This window comes from Geotrypetes seraphini, chromosome 17 (assembly GCF_902459505.1).
Source record: "Geotrypetes seraphini chromosome 17, aGeoSer1.1, whole genome shotgun sequence".
NCBI classification, from domain to species: Eukaryota; Metazoa; Chordata; class Amphibia; order Gymnophiona; family Dermophiidae; genus Geotrypetes; species Geotrypetes seraphini.
The window spans coordinates 32,584,909-32,602,056 of NC_047100.1; the positions used below are offsets into that span (position 1 = coordinate 32,584,909).

Genomic DNA, 17,148 nt, shown 5'->3' on the forward strand with positions numbered 1-17,148 from the left:
GTATTTCTTTGGTCACCCTGTCAAAGAAATTGATCAGATTTGTTTGACAATACCTAACTCTAGTGAATTCATGTTGGCTCCAGTCCTGTAATGCACCAAATTCCAGAAACTTCATCATTCTGTTTTAAAAGTGTTTCCATTAATTTGCTTACCACAAAAGACAGACTTACCGGCCTGTAATTCCCTACTTCTTCCTTATTTCCACTTTTGAAAATCTGCACTCTCTGAAGGCAGAGAAATACTGGAAATATTCCTGTCCGCACTACCTGTTATACTGATATCATTGGGAATCTTCAAATCTTACATCTCTTTAAAGGGGTACTTAACCCCTCATTCTCTACTGCTCTAGCAGGATGATAATGAAAGTATGTTGATATTCAAGTACCTTTCTCTGGCTAGCTGCAATGACAGAAGGAAGCCATCGACTTTCTCTGGTATCCATTAACAGGAAAACAACATCATGAGAAGAAATGAGATTTTCCAGCTGTTCTACATCCATTTGAGCCTGTTCCATGGTGGCTTCAGAAAAATTCACTGGGTGACCTGGCATGGGAATACTCAGATTTAATCCATGAGCATTCTAAGGGGAGAAAAAAGAAAGAAAATTTAAAATTCAGCATATAGATATGGTATCTGAAGATCATCAATTAAGATAAAAGGAAGATATTTAGGAAAAACACCTCTTAGAAACTGCAAATAATAATAATAATTTATTTCTTATATACCGCTATACCATGAAGTTCGAAGCGGTTTACAATAAAGATACATTTGACAGTACATGGGATAGAAACGGTTTACAATAAAGATTCATTTTGTCAGTACATGGGATACAAGTTACAGTAAAGATATATTTTGTCAGTACTTGGGATGCAAGTGGGTTACAATAGGAAAGTGCAAGCCACACTAACAAAGTGCAAGCCACACTAACAAAGTGCAAGCCACACTTATCTGTTGCTTCATGGCAGACAGGCTTGATAATGTGGTACAAGTGAAAACTTCCTCTCCAAACGGGCGACGAAGGCCTACGTTTCATGATTGCAAAATCATTTCTTCAGGGCTCTGCAGTTTACTAATACTGAGAGTCTGAAGAAATGATTTTGCAATCATGAAACGTAGGCCTTCGTCGCCTGTTTGGAGAGGAAGTTTTCACTTGTACCACATTATCAAGCCTGTCTTCCATGAAGCAACAGCTAAGTGTGGCTTGCACTTTGTTAGATTCAACATAAGCAACTAGAGTGTATCATTTTTACACTGCAACTTATGAGACAGTATCTTTCAGGAACTATTGCAGACAGAAGAGAAGCTTAAAACAAACCATTCCTCAATTTGGAGAAAACAGTTGGGCCCAAAGAGATTAAATCATCAAAAGATGGAAAGGTAGTTGTTAAATATACATAGGAAATATTCACGTTTGTAAGTGATGTTCATTCCTTATTGTTTGTAAGTGATATTCATTCCTTATCTAAGACTCTAGAAGGAACTAAGGCAGAACTTTCTACTCAAATCTGCAATGTTAAGGAAGAAGTGAAATCTTTACAAGTCTTGACAACTTGTTAAAGATAAAATGGTGTTGCAAAGAAATATAGACAATGTTAATCTCCTGAACTTTCCTAAGGCCCTGGAAACATCACTTCTAGATGCTCTGAAAAAAAATACCTGTTTAAAATACTGAAATTAACCAACACCACCCCCTCCCCCCCGAGACCATTCCTCCTTTGACTCAGGATTTACTATATTCCTATGAATAAAATAAAATTTTGGAGGGGATTCAAGGGACAGAGGTTCAAGAAACAAAAAATGGTCCATTAAATATATCTGAAATATTGGAATCATCTTTTGGGCTGTCATTAATCTCATTTGTCTTTGAACAGGATTTAAAGGCTGTAATGAAATTATTCTGTAATACTCAGCTACTCTTTTATGGAATAAAATATTTGAATGTACCCAGATATAACAAGACAAACTCAATAATGAAAAAAAAAACCTTTCTGGGGGCAAAATTTCTACTGGCCTATCTTTGTAAAAGCATGGTAAAATATGTGGGGTAAAATAGGTTTAACCCAGAATAAACAAAGGGCTCCTTTTACTAAGGTTCCCTAGCGTTTTTAGCGCACACAGGAAATTACCACGCGCTACGCGGCTAGAACCAACGCCAGCTCAATGCTGGCGCGTGCGGCAATGTAGCGGGCGCTATTCCACGCATTAAAGCCCTAACACAGCTTAGTAAAAGGAGCCCAGGGGGCTTTTCTTGACTTGAAGATTATATCTGAGAATATCTAACTTCTATAGCTGCACTTGGAGGGGCGGTATGTCATGTTAAGAAACCTTATTCAAAAAAAATAAAAATAAAAAAGTACATTTTCCTATAATGGATCTCATTTGTACAGATGCAACTCTCCTTGATTGTGGTCACCCATGATAACTGCGTTGCTTTCCTTGCAGTTGCGTTTAATCTCATCCGTCATCTCTCCATCAATTTCTTTGGACTGCCCTGGGGGTCCCGGAATTTTCACCCATAGAGACTCTAACTTATTCTTCGTTTCCGGTGTGTTCTCTCCAATAGACTCAATTCCCTCTTTGACGTATAGGGCAACGCTTCCACCTTTTTGACCTACTCTGTCTCTGCGGTATAGCTTGTAACCTGGCAGCACAGTGTCCCAGATGTTTTCCTCATTCCACCATGTTTCCATGATGCCGATGATGTCAAAGTTATCTTTTTGTGCCATACCTTCTAATTCACCCATCTTATTCCTCAGACTCCTTGCGTTCATGTACATACACTTGAGTTTGTGGCCTGTCACTTTCTTGCATTTCCTTCCTTCTTGTGTCCCTTTCAATCCATCAGGATTTCTGTCTTGTCTATGATCTGGTGAGCCTTCCCCGCTATCTTCCTGCACGGTATCCTCTGGGTATACCGGTTCCCGAACCATTGACTCTCTGTCGACTGTCGGCTTTCCCCTTCTTCCTAGTTTAAAAACGTCTCAATTTCTCTCTTGATGTTGCTTGCAAGTAGCCTCATTCAGTCTCTGCTGAGGTGGAGTCCATCCTTCCTGAACAGTTTGCTCTTTCCCCAGAATGTCGTCCAGTTGCGCACGAAGTGGAATCCTTCTTCTTCACACCAGTGCCTCATCCATGCATTGACTGCTTGCAGCTCCATCTGCCTCTTCTCATCGGCCCTGGGTACCGGCAGGATCTCCAAGAATGCTACCCTCAGCGTTCTGATCTTCAGCTTCCTTCCTAGCATCCGGAACTCCTGATTGGTGAGGCCCGACTTTAGTACAGGAAGAGGCGGTCAGAGCATACAGCGAATGATTTCCTTCACTTGCCAGCGCTCCGGCTGCCCTCTCCTGCCTCCCCTTCGCGGTCGGAAAATACAGTGAATGACTGGGACTTCGAATTCGCAGGGGAGCACTATATAGCCAAACCATATGCCATAATCATACGCCTACACAAACACAAACCAAATTATTTGTGTCATGAACCCTAATAAAATAATATAATCCCTGGATATGGCCAGGCCCTTCTAAATTGTAAATCACATTGAACTCCTCCTGGGGCATATTAGCAATACAGAAATACTAATGTAATGTAATCGAACCTGAGTACTGTTGTTTACTCTCCATTCCACTGAAGTCTAGGCTACTCTATCCATTTGCTTGACGTTTTCTTAGGAATATGTAGAGCTATCATAGAGCCTAGTATATATTGCTACTGTCACTTCTTTTGGAAGTAGGAGGGGTTTCAGAGACCACTGGGAGGGGGGGTTAAGAAGGGGTCATACCTTAATTTCCCCGTGGTGAGCTGTTTAATTAGGGCACCTTTGTCTGACTTAGTAGCGGCTAAAACAGATCTAGACAAAAAAAAAGTATTTTTTTTGCCCTGGACCTCTGTTTCTGTTCCATTATCACTGAAAAAGTCCAGATTTAGATGAACTGTGGAGTTAAAAGTCCCAATTCCGAGTTTTAAAAAATCACAACAAACGTCTTTGTAAGAAAACCATCCATCTATCACTTTGTTGTGCTTTTGAGATTTTTTACTCTTTTATTTGAAAATGAATACCCAGGGATTTCCCCAGGGTAAGTCCCATGATTGAGAGAGAGTTCTGGGAAGATCCCGAGGAGGGGTGGATTTTCTAAATGCTGAGGGATTTCCAATTCAGAGCAGAAATGTGGGGGGAAGTGATAAGAGGATTGTGACTATTGCCAGCAACCACATAATTGCCAGCTCCTCTCCGACTCCACCCACAAAACGTCCCCTCCTGTCCAGTTCCAAGATGGCTAGTTAGTGCCAATATCAGTGACAATGGCCCAGATTCACTAAAGGTAGCATTTCAATTGCTGTTAGCCGATTACAGGCCTTTTTGAAACAGCAATATATTCACTACCTTTTTTGCATGGAGGTGCACATCATTTGCATGCAAATCCCCCCAACTCAATCACTTAGTGAGCGATTGAGTCGGGGCAACCCTGACAACAGTGACAGGAGAAGCAGCCTCCTGTCACTACTATCAGCGGCTTTTTTTCTATTGGGCCAGATATTTTGCATGTATTACACATGCAAATATCTGGCAAATTTAATTTAAAAAAGAAAAAAACGCCCCCCACACACAAACGCGGACCCGCTGCCCCCCCACCCCCAAAGAAAAAGGCAGGAGGGATGCCGACTCCCTCCTGCCATCGGCGTTCCCCCAAAATATGGCAGAAGAGATAGCAACTCTCTCCTGCCATTGGGCACAGCTCCTCCCAGAAAAGAAAAACTTCCCCGACCCTGCCTGCCGGGCTCCCGCGTGAATATAGCAAGAGACATGCCAACTCCCTCTTCCCATCGCAGCCGGGGGGGGGGGGGCCCACTGCTCCCCCTCCATCGCAGCTGGGGGGGGCCCACTGCTTCCCCTCCATCGCAGCCGGGGGGGTCCCACTGCTCCCCCTCCATCGCAGCCGGGGAGGCGGCCCACTGCTCCCCCTCCATCGCAGCCGGGGGGGCCCACTGCTCCCCCTCCATCGCAGCCGGGGGGGCCACTGCTCCCCCTCCATCGCAGCCGGGGGGGCCCACTGCTCCCCCTCCATCGCAGCCGGGGGAGGCCCACTGCTCCCCCTCCATCGCAGCCGGGGGAGGCCCACTGCTCCCCCTCCATCACAGCCGGGGGGGGCCCACTGCTCCCCCTCCATCGCAGCCAATCAGGGACTTCCTCAGGGAGCAGTCTAAAGAAGTTCCTGATTGGCTCAGGCCCCTCCCAAGGGAGGCGCCTGAACAAATCAGGGCCTTAGGCCCCTCCCCATGCATCACATGACGCACCAGGGTGGGACCTAAGGCTCACTTTCGCAGGAGGCCTGGAGGAGGAGGAACTGAGCACCTCTCCTGCTCCCTTGGGATGGGTATGAGGCACCTGAGCCAATCAGCGACTTCCTTAGGGAGGAGTGTAAGGAAGTCCCTGATTGGCCATTGCAGATTCCTCCCTAAAGCAGTCCCTGATTGGCTCAGGCACCTCAGGCCCCTCCAAAGGGAGGAGCCCAAGGCACGTGAACCAATGAATCAGTCCCCGCCCTGTGCATCACATGACACATCAGGATGGGGCCTAAGGCCCACATTTGGCATCAGAGGCCTGAAGCAGGAGGGACTGAGCACTGCTTCTGCACCCAACATTTTAAGGATAGGGGTAGGCCCAGGCCGGGCCCAGCTGATGGCAGTGTGGTTGTAATGTCAGGAAGGAGTTGGCATCGCTCCTGCCATATTCGCACAGGCAGGGATGGGGTGGGTTGCGGCAGGGAAGTTTTTTATTTAAGGATCCGGGCCCGAGGGCAAGAGAGAATCGGCATATCTCCTGTCATATTTGGGGGGAGGGGAGAGCACCGAGGGCAGGAGGGATTTGGCATCCCTCCTGCCTTTTTCATTGAGAGGGGGGGGGGGGCGCAGGCTTTTTTCATTTTGATGGTGGTTTTATATGAGGTTGTAACCTCGATACTGAGATTTCAGGACAGGAGAGTCGGCAAGGATAGTAAAGCAACTGGTCCTCAGTAGTCGCTTTAATTCGGATACGCAAACCCAATCGGTGTTTCTTCTTCTGCTTCGTGAATCGATGGCTTGCTACTTTTGCATGCCATTTCCCTCATTTGCATGGGTGGATCAGATCGGTCGCAGTTTAGATATTGGATCGGGGAACGATCACAAACCCACACTGGGTTTGCGATCATCATAACAGGATCTGAAATTTTAGTGAATCTAGGCCAGAGGTCTTAAAGTCCCTCCTTGAGGGCCGCAAGCCAGTTGGGTCTTCAGGATTTCCCCAATGAATATGCATGAGATCCAGTTGCATGCACTGCTTTCATTGTATGCTAATAGATCTCATGCATATTCATTGGGGAAATCCTGAAAACCCAACTGGATTGCAGCCCTCAAGGAGGGACTGCCACCCCTGCCATAGAGCTTGAATGAAGTAGGCACAATTACTTGTAATATTATCAAGCCCTTTCCAAAAATAGTATAAATAATATTCAACATTCTTAGTATATGGATAATCTGCTGTTCAGATCGCAGCAAGTTCCGGTAACAACTACCTGGAACTTCCAAAAAATAGATCTACTTCCGATTGCTTATTTCCAGGGATGAGCAAGATATCACTTTTAAATAAATATACAAAAATTTTAAACACTGAACTAAACCCTACACTTCACAATACTGCAATAAATTCATGCTAAAAACTTTCAGTTTGAATGTGAAGGAAAAGTGAGCAGACTGCACACAGTAAATTAGTTAAATTATATTTGACAACAGTGGTCTCTTTCATTTCAGTTTAATTTACTTTATATGATGGCTTAGTTTGATTATCATCTGGTAATTAATATAAGCAATATTATGCCACTACACATTTTCATACTTGATATTACACATTGATATTAAGCTTTACTGACAAAGCACCACCAGTATACTACCACTAATTTTTATAGTGCTACTAGACATATGCAATGCTGTACATCAAAACATAGAAGAGACAGTCCCTGCTCAAAAGAGCTTATAAGCTAGTCAAGACAGAAACTGGACAAGGTGTATCGCTATACTATGCTCAGGTAGCACAGTTACTTACCGTAACAGGTGTTATCCAGGGACAGCAGGCAGATATTCTTGACTGATGGGTGACGGCACCGACGGAGCCCCGGTAAGGACAATTTTAGAGTGATTGCACTCTAAGAACTTGGAAAGTTCTGCTAGGCCGCACCGCGCACGCGCGAGTGCCTTCCCGCCCGACAGAGGCGCGCGGTCCCCAGTTAGGATAAGCCAGCTAAGAAGCCAACCTGGGGAGGTGGGAGGGACGCAAGAATATCTGCCTGCTGTCCCTGGATAACACCTGTTACGGTAAGTAACTGTGCTTTATCCCAGGACAAGCAGGCAGCATATTCTTGACTGATGGGTGACCTCCAAGCTAACAAAAAGAGGGATGGAGGGAAGGTTGGCCATTAGGAAAACAAATTTTGCAAAACAGATTGGCCGAAGTGTCCATCCCGTCTGGAGAATGCATCCAGACAATAATGAGATGTAAAAGTACGAACTGAGGACCAAGTGGCAGCCTTGCAGATTTCCTTAATAGGAGTGGAACGGAGGAAAGCTACAGATGCTGCCATAGCTTGGACTCTATGGGCCGTGACAGAACCTTCCAGTGTCAGTCCGGTCTGAGCATAACAGAATGAAATGCACGCTGCCAGCCAATTAGACAACGTACGTTTAGAAACAGGACGTCCCAAATTATTCAGATCAAAGGACAGAAAGAGTTGGGGAACTGATTTGTGGGGTTTCGTACGCTCTAGATAGTAAGCTAGAGCCCTCTTACAATCCAAAGTATGTAGAGCCTGTTCCCCAGAATGAGAATGAGGTTTCGGAAAGAAGACAGGCAGAACAATGGATTGGTTGAGATGGAATTCAGAGACAACCTTAGGGAGAAACTTTGGATGTGTACGCAGAACCACCTTGTCATGATGAAAGACCGTAAAAGGTGGATCTGCAACTAGTGCATGTAGCTCACTGACCCTCCTTGCAGAGGTAAGAGCAATAAGGAAAAGTACCTTCCAAGTGAGAAACTTGAAAGGAGTGGTAGTCAAAGGTTCAAATGGAGGCTTCATTAAGGCGGAAAGAACCACATTGAGATCCCAGATAACAGGAGGGGCTTTAAGAGGTAGTTTCACATTGAAAAGACCCCGCATGAACCTGGACACCAGGGGATGAGCTGAGAGAAGTTTTCCATGGACCGGCTCATGAAAAGCAGCAATGGCACTCTGATGGAAGAAGACTTAAGGCCAGAGTCAGACAAAGAAAGCAAATAATCCAACAATGTCTCCACTGCCAGGGAAGTGGGATCAAGATGATGAAGAAGACACCAGGAAGTAAATCGTGTCCACTTCTGATGGTAACATTGCAGAGTGGCTGGTTTCCTGGAGGCATCTAGAATGGAACGAACAGGCTGAGACAAAAGAGTATCATGAGAGGTCAGCCCGAGAGATTCCAAGCTGTCAGGTGCAGAGACTGGAGGTTGGGATGTAGAAGGGTCTCCTGATGCTGTGTAAGCAGAGAAGGAAACAGTGGAAGAAGAAAAGGTTCCCTGGAACTGAGTTGAAGTAGAAGGGAGAACCAATGTTGCCTGGGCCACCTCGGAGCAATCAGAATCATGGTGGCTCGTTCCCTCTTGAGCTTGAACAAGGTTCTCAACATGAGAGGCAGAGGAGGGAAAGCGTACAGGATCAGATTGGACCAGTCGAGGTGAAATGCATCCGCTGCCAGACGGTGAGGAGAGTACTGTCTGGAGCAGAATAGGGGCAGCTGGTGATTGTGAGGAGCTGCAAAGAGGTCTATCTGAGGAGTGCCCCATTGAGCGAAGATAGACTGTAGAGTGAAAGGATCGAGTGTCCACTCGTGAGGCTGGAGAATTCTGCTGAGCTTGTCCGCTAAGGAATTCTTTTCTCCCTGAATGTAGATAGCTTTCAGGAATAGATGGTGATTTATGGCCCAAGTCCAGATCTTCTGGGCTTCCTGGCACAAGAGGCGAGAGCCCGTCCCACCCTGCTTGTTGATGTAGTACATCGCAACTTGATTGTCTGTGCACAGCAGGAGAACTTGAGGAAAGAGAAGATGTTGGAAGGCCTTGAGGGCATAAAACATCGCTCTGAGTTCAGGAAATTGATGTGATGCTTCTTTTCCTGGGCTGTCCAAAGGCCTTGAGTTTGGAACTCGTTCAAATGAGCTCCCCAGGCATAAGGGGAGGCGTCGGTGGTGATGACTAATTGATGAGGAGGTAGATGGAGCAGAAGACCTCTGGAGAGATTTGAGGATATCAACCACCATTGTAGAGACTGACGAAGAGATGATGTGACAGATATGTGACGTGAGCAAGGATCCATCGCTTGGGACCACTGAGTAGCTAGGGTCCATTGAGGAGTGCGCAGGTGAAGACGTGCGAAGGGTGTGACATGAACTGTGGAGGCCATGTGACCCAAGAGTATCATCATTTGCTTGGCAGAGATGGAAAGTTGTAGAAGCACCTGCTGACACAGATATCGAAGCGTTTGAAGACGGTTGGATGGCAGGAACGCTCTCATGAGGACTGTGTCCAAGACAGCTCCGATGAATTGAAGTCTCTGAGTGGGGATGAGATGAGATTTGGGTAGATTGATCTCGAACCCCAGAAGTTGAAGAAACCTGATGGTTTGGTTGGTGGCCAGGAGAACAGTCTGAGATGAATTGGCCTTGATTAACCAGTCGTCCAGGTAAGGAAAGACCTGAAGGTTGTGAGATCGTAGAAAGGCAGCCACCACAATCAGACATTTGGTGAACACTCTTGGAGAGGAGGCAAGACCGAAGGGAAGCACCTTGTATTGGTAATGACAACGATTGATCATGAAGCGTAGGTACTGTCTGGAGGCCAGATTGACCGGTATATGAGTGTAAGCTTCTTTGAGATCAAGGGAACATAGCCAGTCGCCTTGATTGAGAAGAGGGTAAAGAGTGGCCAGAGAAAGCATTTTGAATTTCTCTTTTACCAAGCATTTGTTGAGATCGCGAAGATCTAGAATGGGTCTTAGATCTCCTGTCTTTTTGGGGACTAGAAAATAACGGGAGTAGAATCCCTGCCCTCTCTGATCTAGAGGAACTTCCTCTATAGCGTTCAGAAGGAGGAGGGATTGAACCTCTTGAAGAAGGAGGGAAGACCGAGGAGTGTTGAAAGCAGACTCTCTTGGCAGACTTTGGGCAAGAGGTGTCTGAAAGTTGAGAGAGTAGCCGTGGCGGATAATGTTGAGGACCCACAGGTCCGAGGTGATGATTTCCCAACGGCTTATGAAATGTATAAGGTGTCCTCCTATGGGCTGTGGAAGATGAGTAGAAGGAGGAAGATTGGCTATGTCCAGGAGAACCAAGTCAAAAGGGTTGAGTAGGTTTTTGTGAAGGGGGAGGTTTCACCTGCTGCTGTTGCTGAGCCTGTCTAGCAACTGGTCTTTGTTGTCTCTGACGTCTAGGCTGTTGTGTAGTCTGTGGCAGAGGACGAGCCACAAATCTTCGTTGGTAGGCCGAGTGCTGACGAAAAGGCCTGGTAGATGGAGTTGCTTTCTTAGTTTTAAGAAGAGTGTCCCACCGAGTTTCATGAGCCGAGAGCTTTTGAGTAGTGGAATCCATGGAATCTCCAAACAGCTCATCCCCCAAACAAGGTGCGTTGGCTAGCCGGTCCTGATGATTGACATCGAGTTCGGAAACTCGAAGCCAGGCTAGCCGTCGCATGGCTACTGACATAGCTGTGGCTCTGGAGGTCAGTTCAAAAGTGTCATAGATTGATCTGACCATGAACTTACGAAGCTGCAAAAGAGAGGAACAAGTTTGGTGAAAAACAGATTTCTTCCGGTCAGGGAGATATTTCTCGAAAAGAGCCAGATTTTGTATAAGCTGCTTTAGATAGAATGAGAAATGGAATGCGTAATTTCCTGACCGGTTGGCCAACATCGCATTCTGATACAGCCTTTTTCCAAATTTGTCCATGGATTTACCCTCTCTGCCAGGAGGGACTGAAGCGTACACACTAGCCCCCTTAGACTTTTTGAGTGTGGACTCAACTAAAAGGGACTCATGAGGTAGTTGGGGCTTGTCAAACCCAGGAATGGGAATGACTTTATACAAAGAGTCCAACTTGCGGGGAGCTCCAGGTACAGTTAAAGGGGATTCTAAATTTTTATAAAAGGTCTCTCTCAAGATGTCATGGAGAGGTAACTTGAGATATTCCTTTGGAGGCTGGTCAAAATCCAGTGCATCTAGAAAAGCTTTGGATTTCTTTGACTCAGCCTCCAAGGGGATAGAGAGAGAATCACACATTTCCTTCAAAAAAGAAGAAAAAGAGGACACATCTGGTCTAGAGGAAGGTCCCAAAGCAGAAGGGTCCTCGTCACCAGAGGAGCATTCCCCTTCAGAAAGAAGAAGATCCTCTGAATCACCCCACAAATCAGGATCTCGAACTTGAAAACTCCGGTCCCGAGATTCTGGTGTGGAGGGTTCTAGGTGACGAGATTTGCGAAGCGATTTCCCTGACCTGATCGACTCGGTACCGGGAGATGTCACTGGATGCACCGGAGCCGAAGTCTGTACAGCCTGATAGTGAGCTGTCAGCTCCGGTGCAAGAACCGGCATGGAGACCGAGGAAGCAGATTGTACCGGTACTGACAAAGTGGAAGCAGATAAAATAGGGCGTTCCACTGTCGGTACCGGTGGCTCAGACCGGACCGGGACCGGAAGGCTCGGTGCCAAGAGTGAAGGAAGAAGGTGTTGCAACTGTTCTTTAAGCTGCACTTGCAGAACAGCAGCTATACGCTCTTCGAGTGAGGGCACCGGTACCGACTTTTTCTTCTGCGGTACCTGCGGTGCTGCTCTACGCCCCGAGGATGAGGAACCCGATGTCGAGGGGCTCACCTCTATTGGGGCGGAGCGCTTCCGTGGGCGCCTCGAGGTCGGCAGGATTGGGCTCGCTGCCACCGAGACCGGAGGACGCTCCAACGGGGAAGGCTTTTTAGCCGGCTTACCTGAAGGAGTCGACGCCGACGCGGTATCGCGTGGCGTCGATGAGGTGGGTGCCGACTGCACCGGAGCCGATGTCGGTGCCGGTGTCGTAGAGTCAGACATTTCGGCACCAAAAAGCAATCTCTGTTGGATTTGACGATTTTTCAGAGTTCGCTTTTTTAAAGTCATACAGCGGGTGCAGGTAGACGCTCGATGGTCGGGACCAAGACACTGTAGACACCAATTATGTGGGTCAGTGAGTGAAATTTGTCGTGCACACCGCTGGCACTTCTTGAACCCGGGTTGAGGGGGCATGAATGTAAAAACGGCTTCAGCCAAATCGAAGGCCGAGGCCTCGATGGTGGCAAAAGGCCCCGCCGGGGCGAATTCGAAAAAAGAAGAAAAAAACAATTTTATTTTTTTTTAAAAAAGAAAAGAAAAAAAAATAAAGAAAAAAGGAAGGAAACAATATTTCCTTCACGAGTTTACGCGAGCGGGAAGAATCAAAAAGATTTTCTCACAACGGCCGTTGAGAGAAACGCGCCTTCTTAGCTCCGCGGAAACTAAGGAACTGGGGACCGCGCGCCTCTGTCGGGCGGGAAGGCACTCGTGCGTGCGCGGTGTGGCCTACCAGAACTTTCCAAGTTCTTAGAGTGCAATCACTCTAAAATTGTCCGTACCGGGGCTCCGTCGGTGCCGTCATCCATCAGTCAAGAATATGCTGCCTGCTTGTCCTGGGATAATGATTGTATTCAACTTCTTCTGTGAACTTCCATAAACTATAACTGCTATGGGTGGATAGAAATAATGAATAACGTAGTGTAAAGGTAGTAATAAATAGTACAATAGATCGGGAGATGGTACGTCTGGAACTTTAAATTATTTGGACTTAGATGGTTTCGGAGTCCAGATGCAGGAATTATTGCTGGTTTCTACACTGTGTTGGCTGTCTAGAAATTTGAATTTCTTCTTCCAAAAAAAAAAATCCAGAGCTATCAAAATACTACTGCTGCTATTACATTCATGCCCAAGTCAACAGTACCTTAAAACTGCTATTGCTGTAAACTTCTAAGTAAATATACGAATGGGAACCAGAGGAATACATTTCTGATCATAAACATCAAATTACTCCTTTAAGTTTTCTAGGCCAGTGGTTCTCAACCCTGTCCTGGAGGACCACCAGGCCAGCCAGGTTTTCAGGCTAGCCCTAATGAATATGCATGGAGCAGGTTTGCATGCCTGGCACCTCCATTATATGCAAATCTCTCTCATGCATATTCATTAGGGCTATCCTGAAAACCTGACTGGCCTGGTGGTCCTCCAGGACAGGGTTGGGAACCACTGTTCTAGGCTACTAAACAAATGCTCTATATTTCATCACCTCTTCAAACCAGGATTCTCTCATTTCATTATATTATATCAGGAACAAACCCAATTTTTGTCACTGTAGTGCAAGAGGCTGGAAAAAGAGAAGAACACGAAAGGATCAGAGGCATTGCTCTTTAGATTCTAAAGTCTCGAATTTGCCAGGTGAGATGGTGCAGAATATGCTGTTATTGGAATGGCTCAATGCCTGCTGGAAGCTGAATTCATTAACATAATAAACAGAGTCTCGTTTCCATGAGCTCCTCACTTCACCTTTGGCAAGCTACAGACAAAATAATTCATAGACATACTTGTAATTTAAAATAGCTACAGAAAACAAAATACAAGTATTTTGTATTTATATAGAACGTGGAAAAGAACTATGCCGCACCTGATCAGTAGTTAGAGCCTCAACTAAATCCAGACGAACCACAAAGGTGTAATGAAATCCTAAATTCATTCATCATTACAAGCTTGCAATCCAAGGATAAGAACAAAGACATTGAGAGGCGTATGAGGGCTACCATCCTAACATTTTATTTTTCATGTTAACCCCAGTTAATCGTAACTACCGTATTTTCACGCATATAACGCGCGCGTTATACGCGTTTTTACCTACCTCGCATACCCCTCGCGCGTTATATGCGTGAGCGCGGTATACAAAAGTTTTAAAACATAGTTCCCACCCCGCCTGACGCCCGATTCACCCCCCCAGCAGGACCGCTCGCACCCCCACCCCGAATGACCGCTCGCACGCGCTCCCACCCGCACCCGCATCCACGATCGGAGCAAGAGGGAGCCCAAGCCCTCTTGCCCGGCCGACTCCCCGACGTCCGATACATCCCCCCCCCGGCAGGACCACTCGCACCCCCACCCCGAAGGACCGCCGACTTCCCGACAATATCGGGCCAGAAGGGAGCCCAAACCCTCCTGGCCACGGCGACCCCCTAACCCCACCCCGCACTACATTACGGGCAGGAGGGATCCCAGGCCCTCCTGCCCTCGACGCACACCCCCCTCCCTCCAACGACCGCCCCCCCAAGAACCTCCGACCGCCCCCCCAGCCGACCCCCCTGGCGACCCCCACGACCCCCCCACCCCCCTTCCCCGTACCTTTGGTAGTTGGCCGGACAGACGGGAGCCAAACCCGCCTGTCCGGCAGGCAGCCAACGAAGGAATGAGGCCGGATTGGCCCATCCATCCTAAAGCTCCGCCTACTGGTGGGGCCTAAGGCGCGTGGGCCAATCAGAATAGGCCCTGGAGCCTTAGGTCCCACCTGGGGGCGCGGCCTGAGGCACATGGGCCCAACCCGACAATGCGTCGAGGGCAGGAGGGCCTGGGATCCCTCCTGCCCGTAATGTAGTGCGGGGTGGGGTTAGGGGGTCGCCGTGGCCAGGAGGATTTGGGCTCCCTCCTGGCCCGATATTGTTGGGGAGTCGGCGGTCCTTCGGGGGGAGGGATGTATCGGACATCGGGGGGGGCATCAGGCTTTCAGGATGGGGACAGACCTTCAAGGGGGGACAGTGCACGGAAGTCAGGGGGGGTGAACGGAGAGTCGGGACAGCGCACGGAAAGTCAGGGCGGGCGAAAGGAGCGTCGGGCAGCATGCGTGGTATACCCGTGAGCGCGGTATACCAAAGTTTTTGTACATATCATCGTGATTTCTGCGCGCTATACCCGTGTGCGCGTTTTATACGGGTGCGCGTTATTTGCGTGAAAATACGGTAGGTCTCGCTGAATAAAATGGGACCTGGGCTAAAAGAGCATGAGTTAGTTGTATAACACCATATCTTAACTGTAGCGCAGGTTAATAAAAAGGGCCCTTAATTCTTCCGGTTATTTCAAAGCATGTATAGATGATTGATAAGTAAGCATAAAATTAGGGAAGATCCTCCAGTTCAAAAAAGTAGTAAAGCGATGTAGGGGTGTGAACGTGAGATTTGGTCTTTTGCTGCAGGCATACCAGCAACGGAAGCTGCTACCCTGCTATTGTGTTCATTTGCACAACTGCATGAGAAAATTGAGAAGTTAGGGAGGCATGCTTGAGTCAGATAAACCAAGGCCCCATCCTTCAGCAGCATTTGGTTAGGGCCAGTATTAAGGGATTATATATGTTGAAGATATTCAGGATAAAAGCATCTTTCTGGAGGGGCAATGAAATGCCTTTTTGTTTGGGGGTGCCTAAGCTCCACTCTAGACTCCACCCCCATAAAGCAAGGTTGCTTATCTGTTAACAGGTATTCTCCGTAGACAGCAGGGGAATGCAGCGACACTTGATGATGAAGTCTCTGACTGAGCCTAAAGACGTCGGTACTCTCCCCTAGCTATAGTAAGTTTTTGAGCTTACTGAGCACGTGCTAGATTGCCCTACTCCTGTCAGTTTCGTTCCTAGCCAAAGAGGAGGAGATGAGGGGATGGTGGATGGGCAAGTGTGGCTGCATTCCCTTGCTGTCTACGGAGAACACCTGTTACAGGTAAGCAACCTTGCTTTCTCCGGAGAAAGGCAGGGGATATGCAGCCCCACTTGATGGCCAGTCCCAAGCTGAAGAAGCATATGGGAGGTGAAAACCAGTCTATAATGCAAATAAGTTTCTTAAAATTGATTGTCCGAAGTGAACATCTTGAGCTAAGCTTTGGTCTAAGCAGTAGTGTTTGGTAAAAGTCTGCACAGGTGACCAGGTAGCTGCTTTGCAAATGTCCTGGATTGGAATGGCCCTCAAGTTAGCAATTGAGGTTGCTGCAGTTCGTAACCTGTGGGCCCCAATGGAACTAGGAGGCTGCAGATGAGCTCTTGTGTAGCAAAATTTGATACAACGTGCGATCCAAGCTGAAAGTGCTCTCTTGGATGCTGCTTGACCACAGGTAGGTGAATTATAGAAAATGAACAAGTACGAAGATTTTCAGAGATGAGAAGTTGCTTTGAGGTAAAAAAGCACTGGTCTGCTGCAATCTAGGGAATGAAGCCGGTGGAAAAAAGGAAGGCAAAGTGATGGTTTGGTTGAGATAGAAATCCAAAACCACCTTAGGCAGGAACTTAGGATGAGTTCGTAACTGAACCTTGTTTGGAAAAAATTTTAAGTATGGATAATAAGTGACCAGGGCTTGAAACTCACTTACTCTTCTAGCTGATGTGAGCGCTACAAGAAAAACTGTCTTCCAGGAAAGGGAAGTGAGCGAGGCAGAACCCAGTGGTTTGAAGGGTCCTGTCATCTCTAGTACTACATTGAGGTCCCAAGATTTACAGGCAGTTAGGTTGATACAAGCAAACTTTTGACAATTTGAAGAATTAGTCTCCCTGTCACAGTTATGACAGGTCAGGAAATCAAACTGTTGACTTTTTTTTTTCAACTGCCCTAAGGGCAAGAAAGCCAAGGCTTTCTTTACTAAAGACTACTTTTTCTTTTTTAGTGTTCTAATGTTTTTCACTGAGAAGGGGAGAGTAACGATGTCATTAGGCTCAGTCAGAGACTTCACCATCCAGTGGGGCTGCATATCCTCTGCCTGTCTCCGGAGAATAGTACTAATTGTAATGCAATTTCTTCCATTCATTTTTCATATATATGTTGGTTTTCTATTACACATTTACCTATTCAGCTGAAGGTCAGATTACATTACTATAGATTGGGTCAGTTACCCAGGAAGTTACAATGGACATATTGACAGGATCAGTCCAACTATTAATACAGTTAGGTCATAGTTTCTAATACATAGTTTACAAGTACAAATAGTTCATTCTTGGCTCACTTTGAAGCAATAATTTACACA

General features: G+C 46.8%; 1 protein-coding gene across 3 annotated transcripts in view; it reads right to left on the bottom strand.

Moving 5' to 3' along the window:
* Nucleotides 1-17,148, bottom strand: part of ATG7 (autophagy related 7) — a 351,798-nt gene that overhangs the window by 237,452 nt on the left and 97,198 nt on the right. For all 3 annotated transcript variants that reach the window (XM_033925732.1, XM_033925731.1, XM_033925733.1), the window contains exon 14: nt 386-580. In XM_033925732.1, the coding sequence (XP_033781623.1) occupies nt 386-580 (195 nt within the window). The remainder of the gene's footprint in view (nt 1-385; nt 581-17,148) is intronic.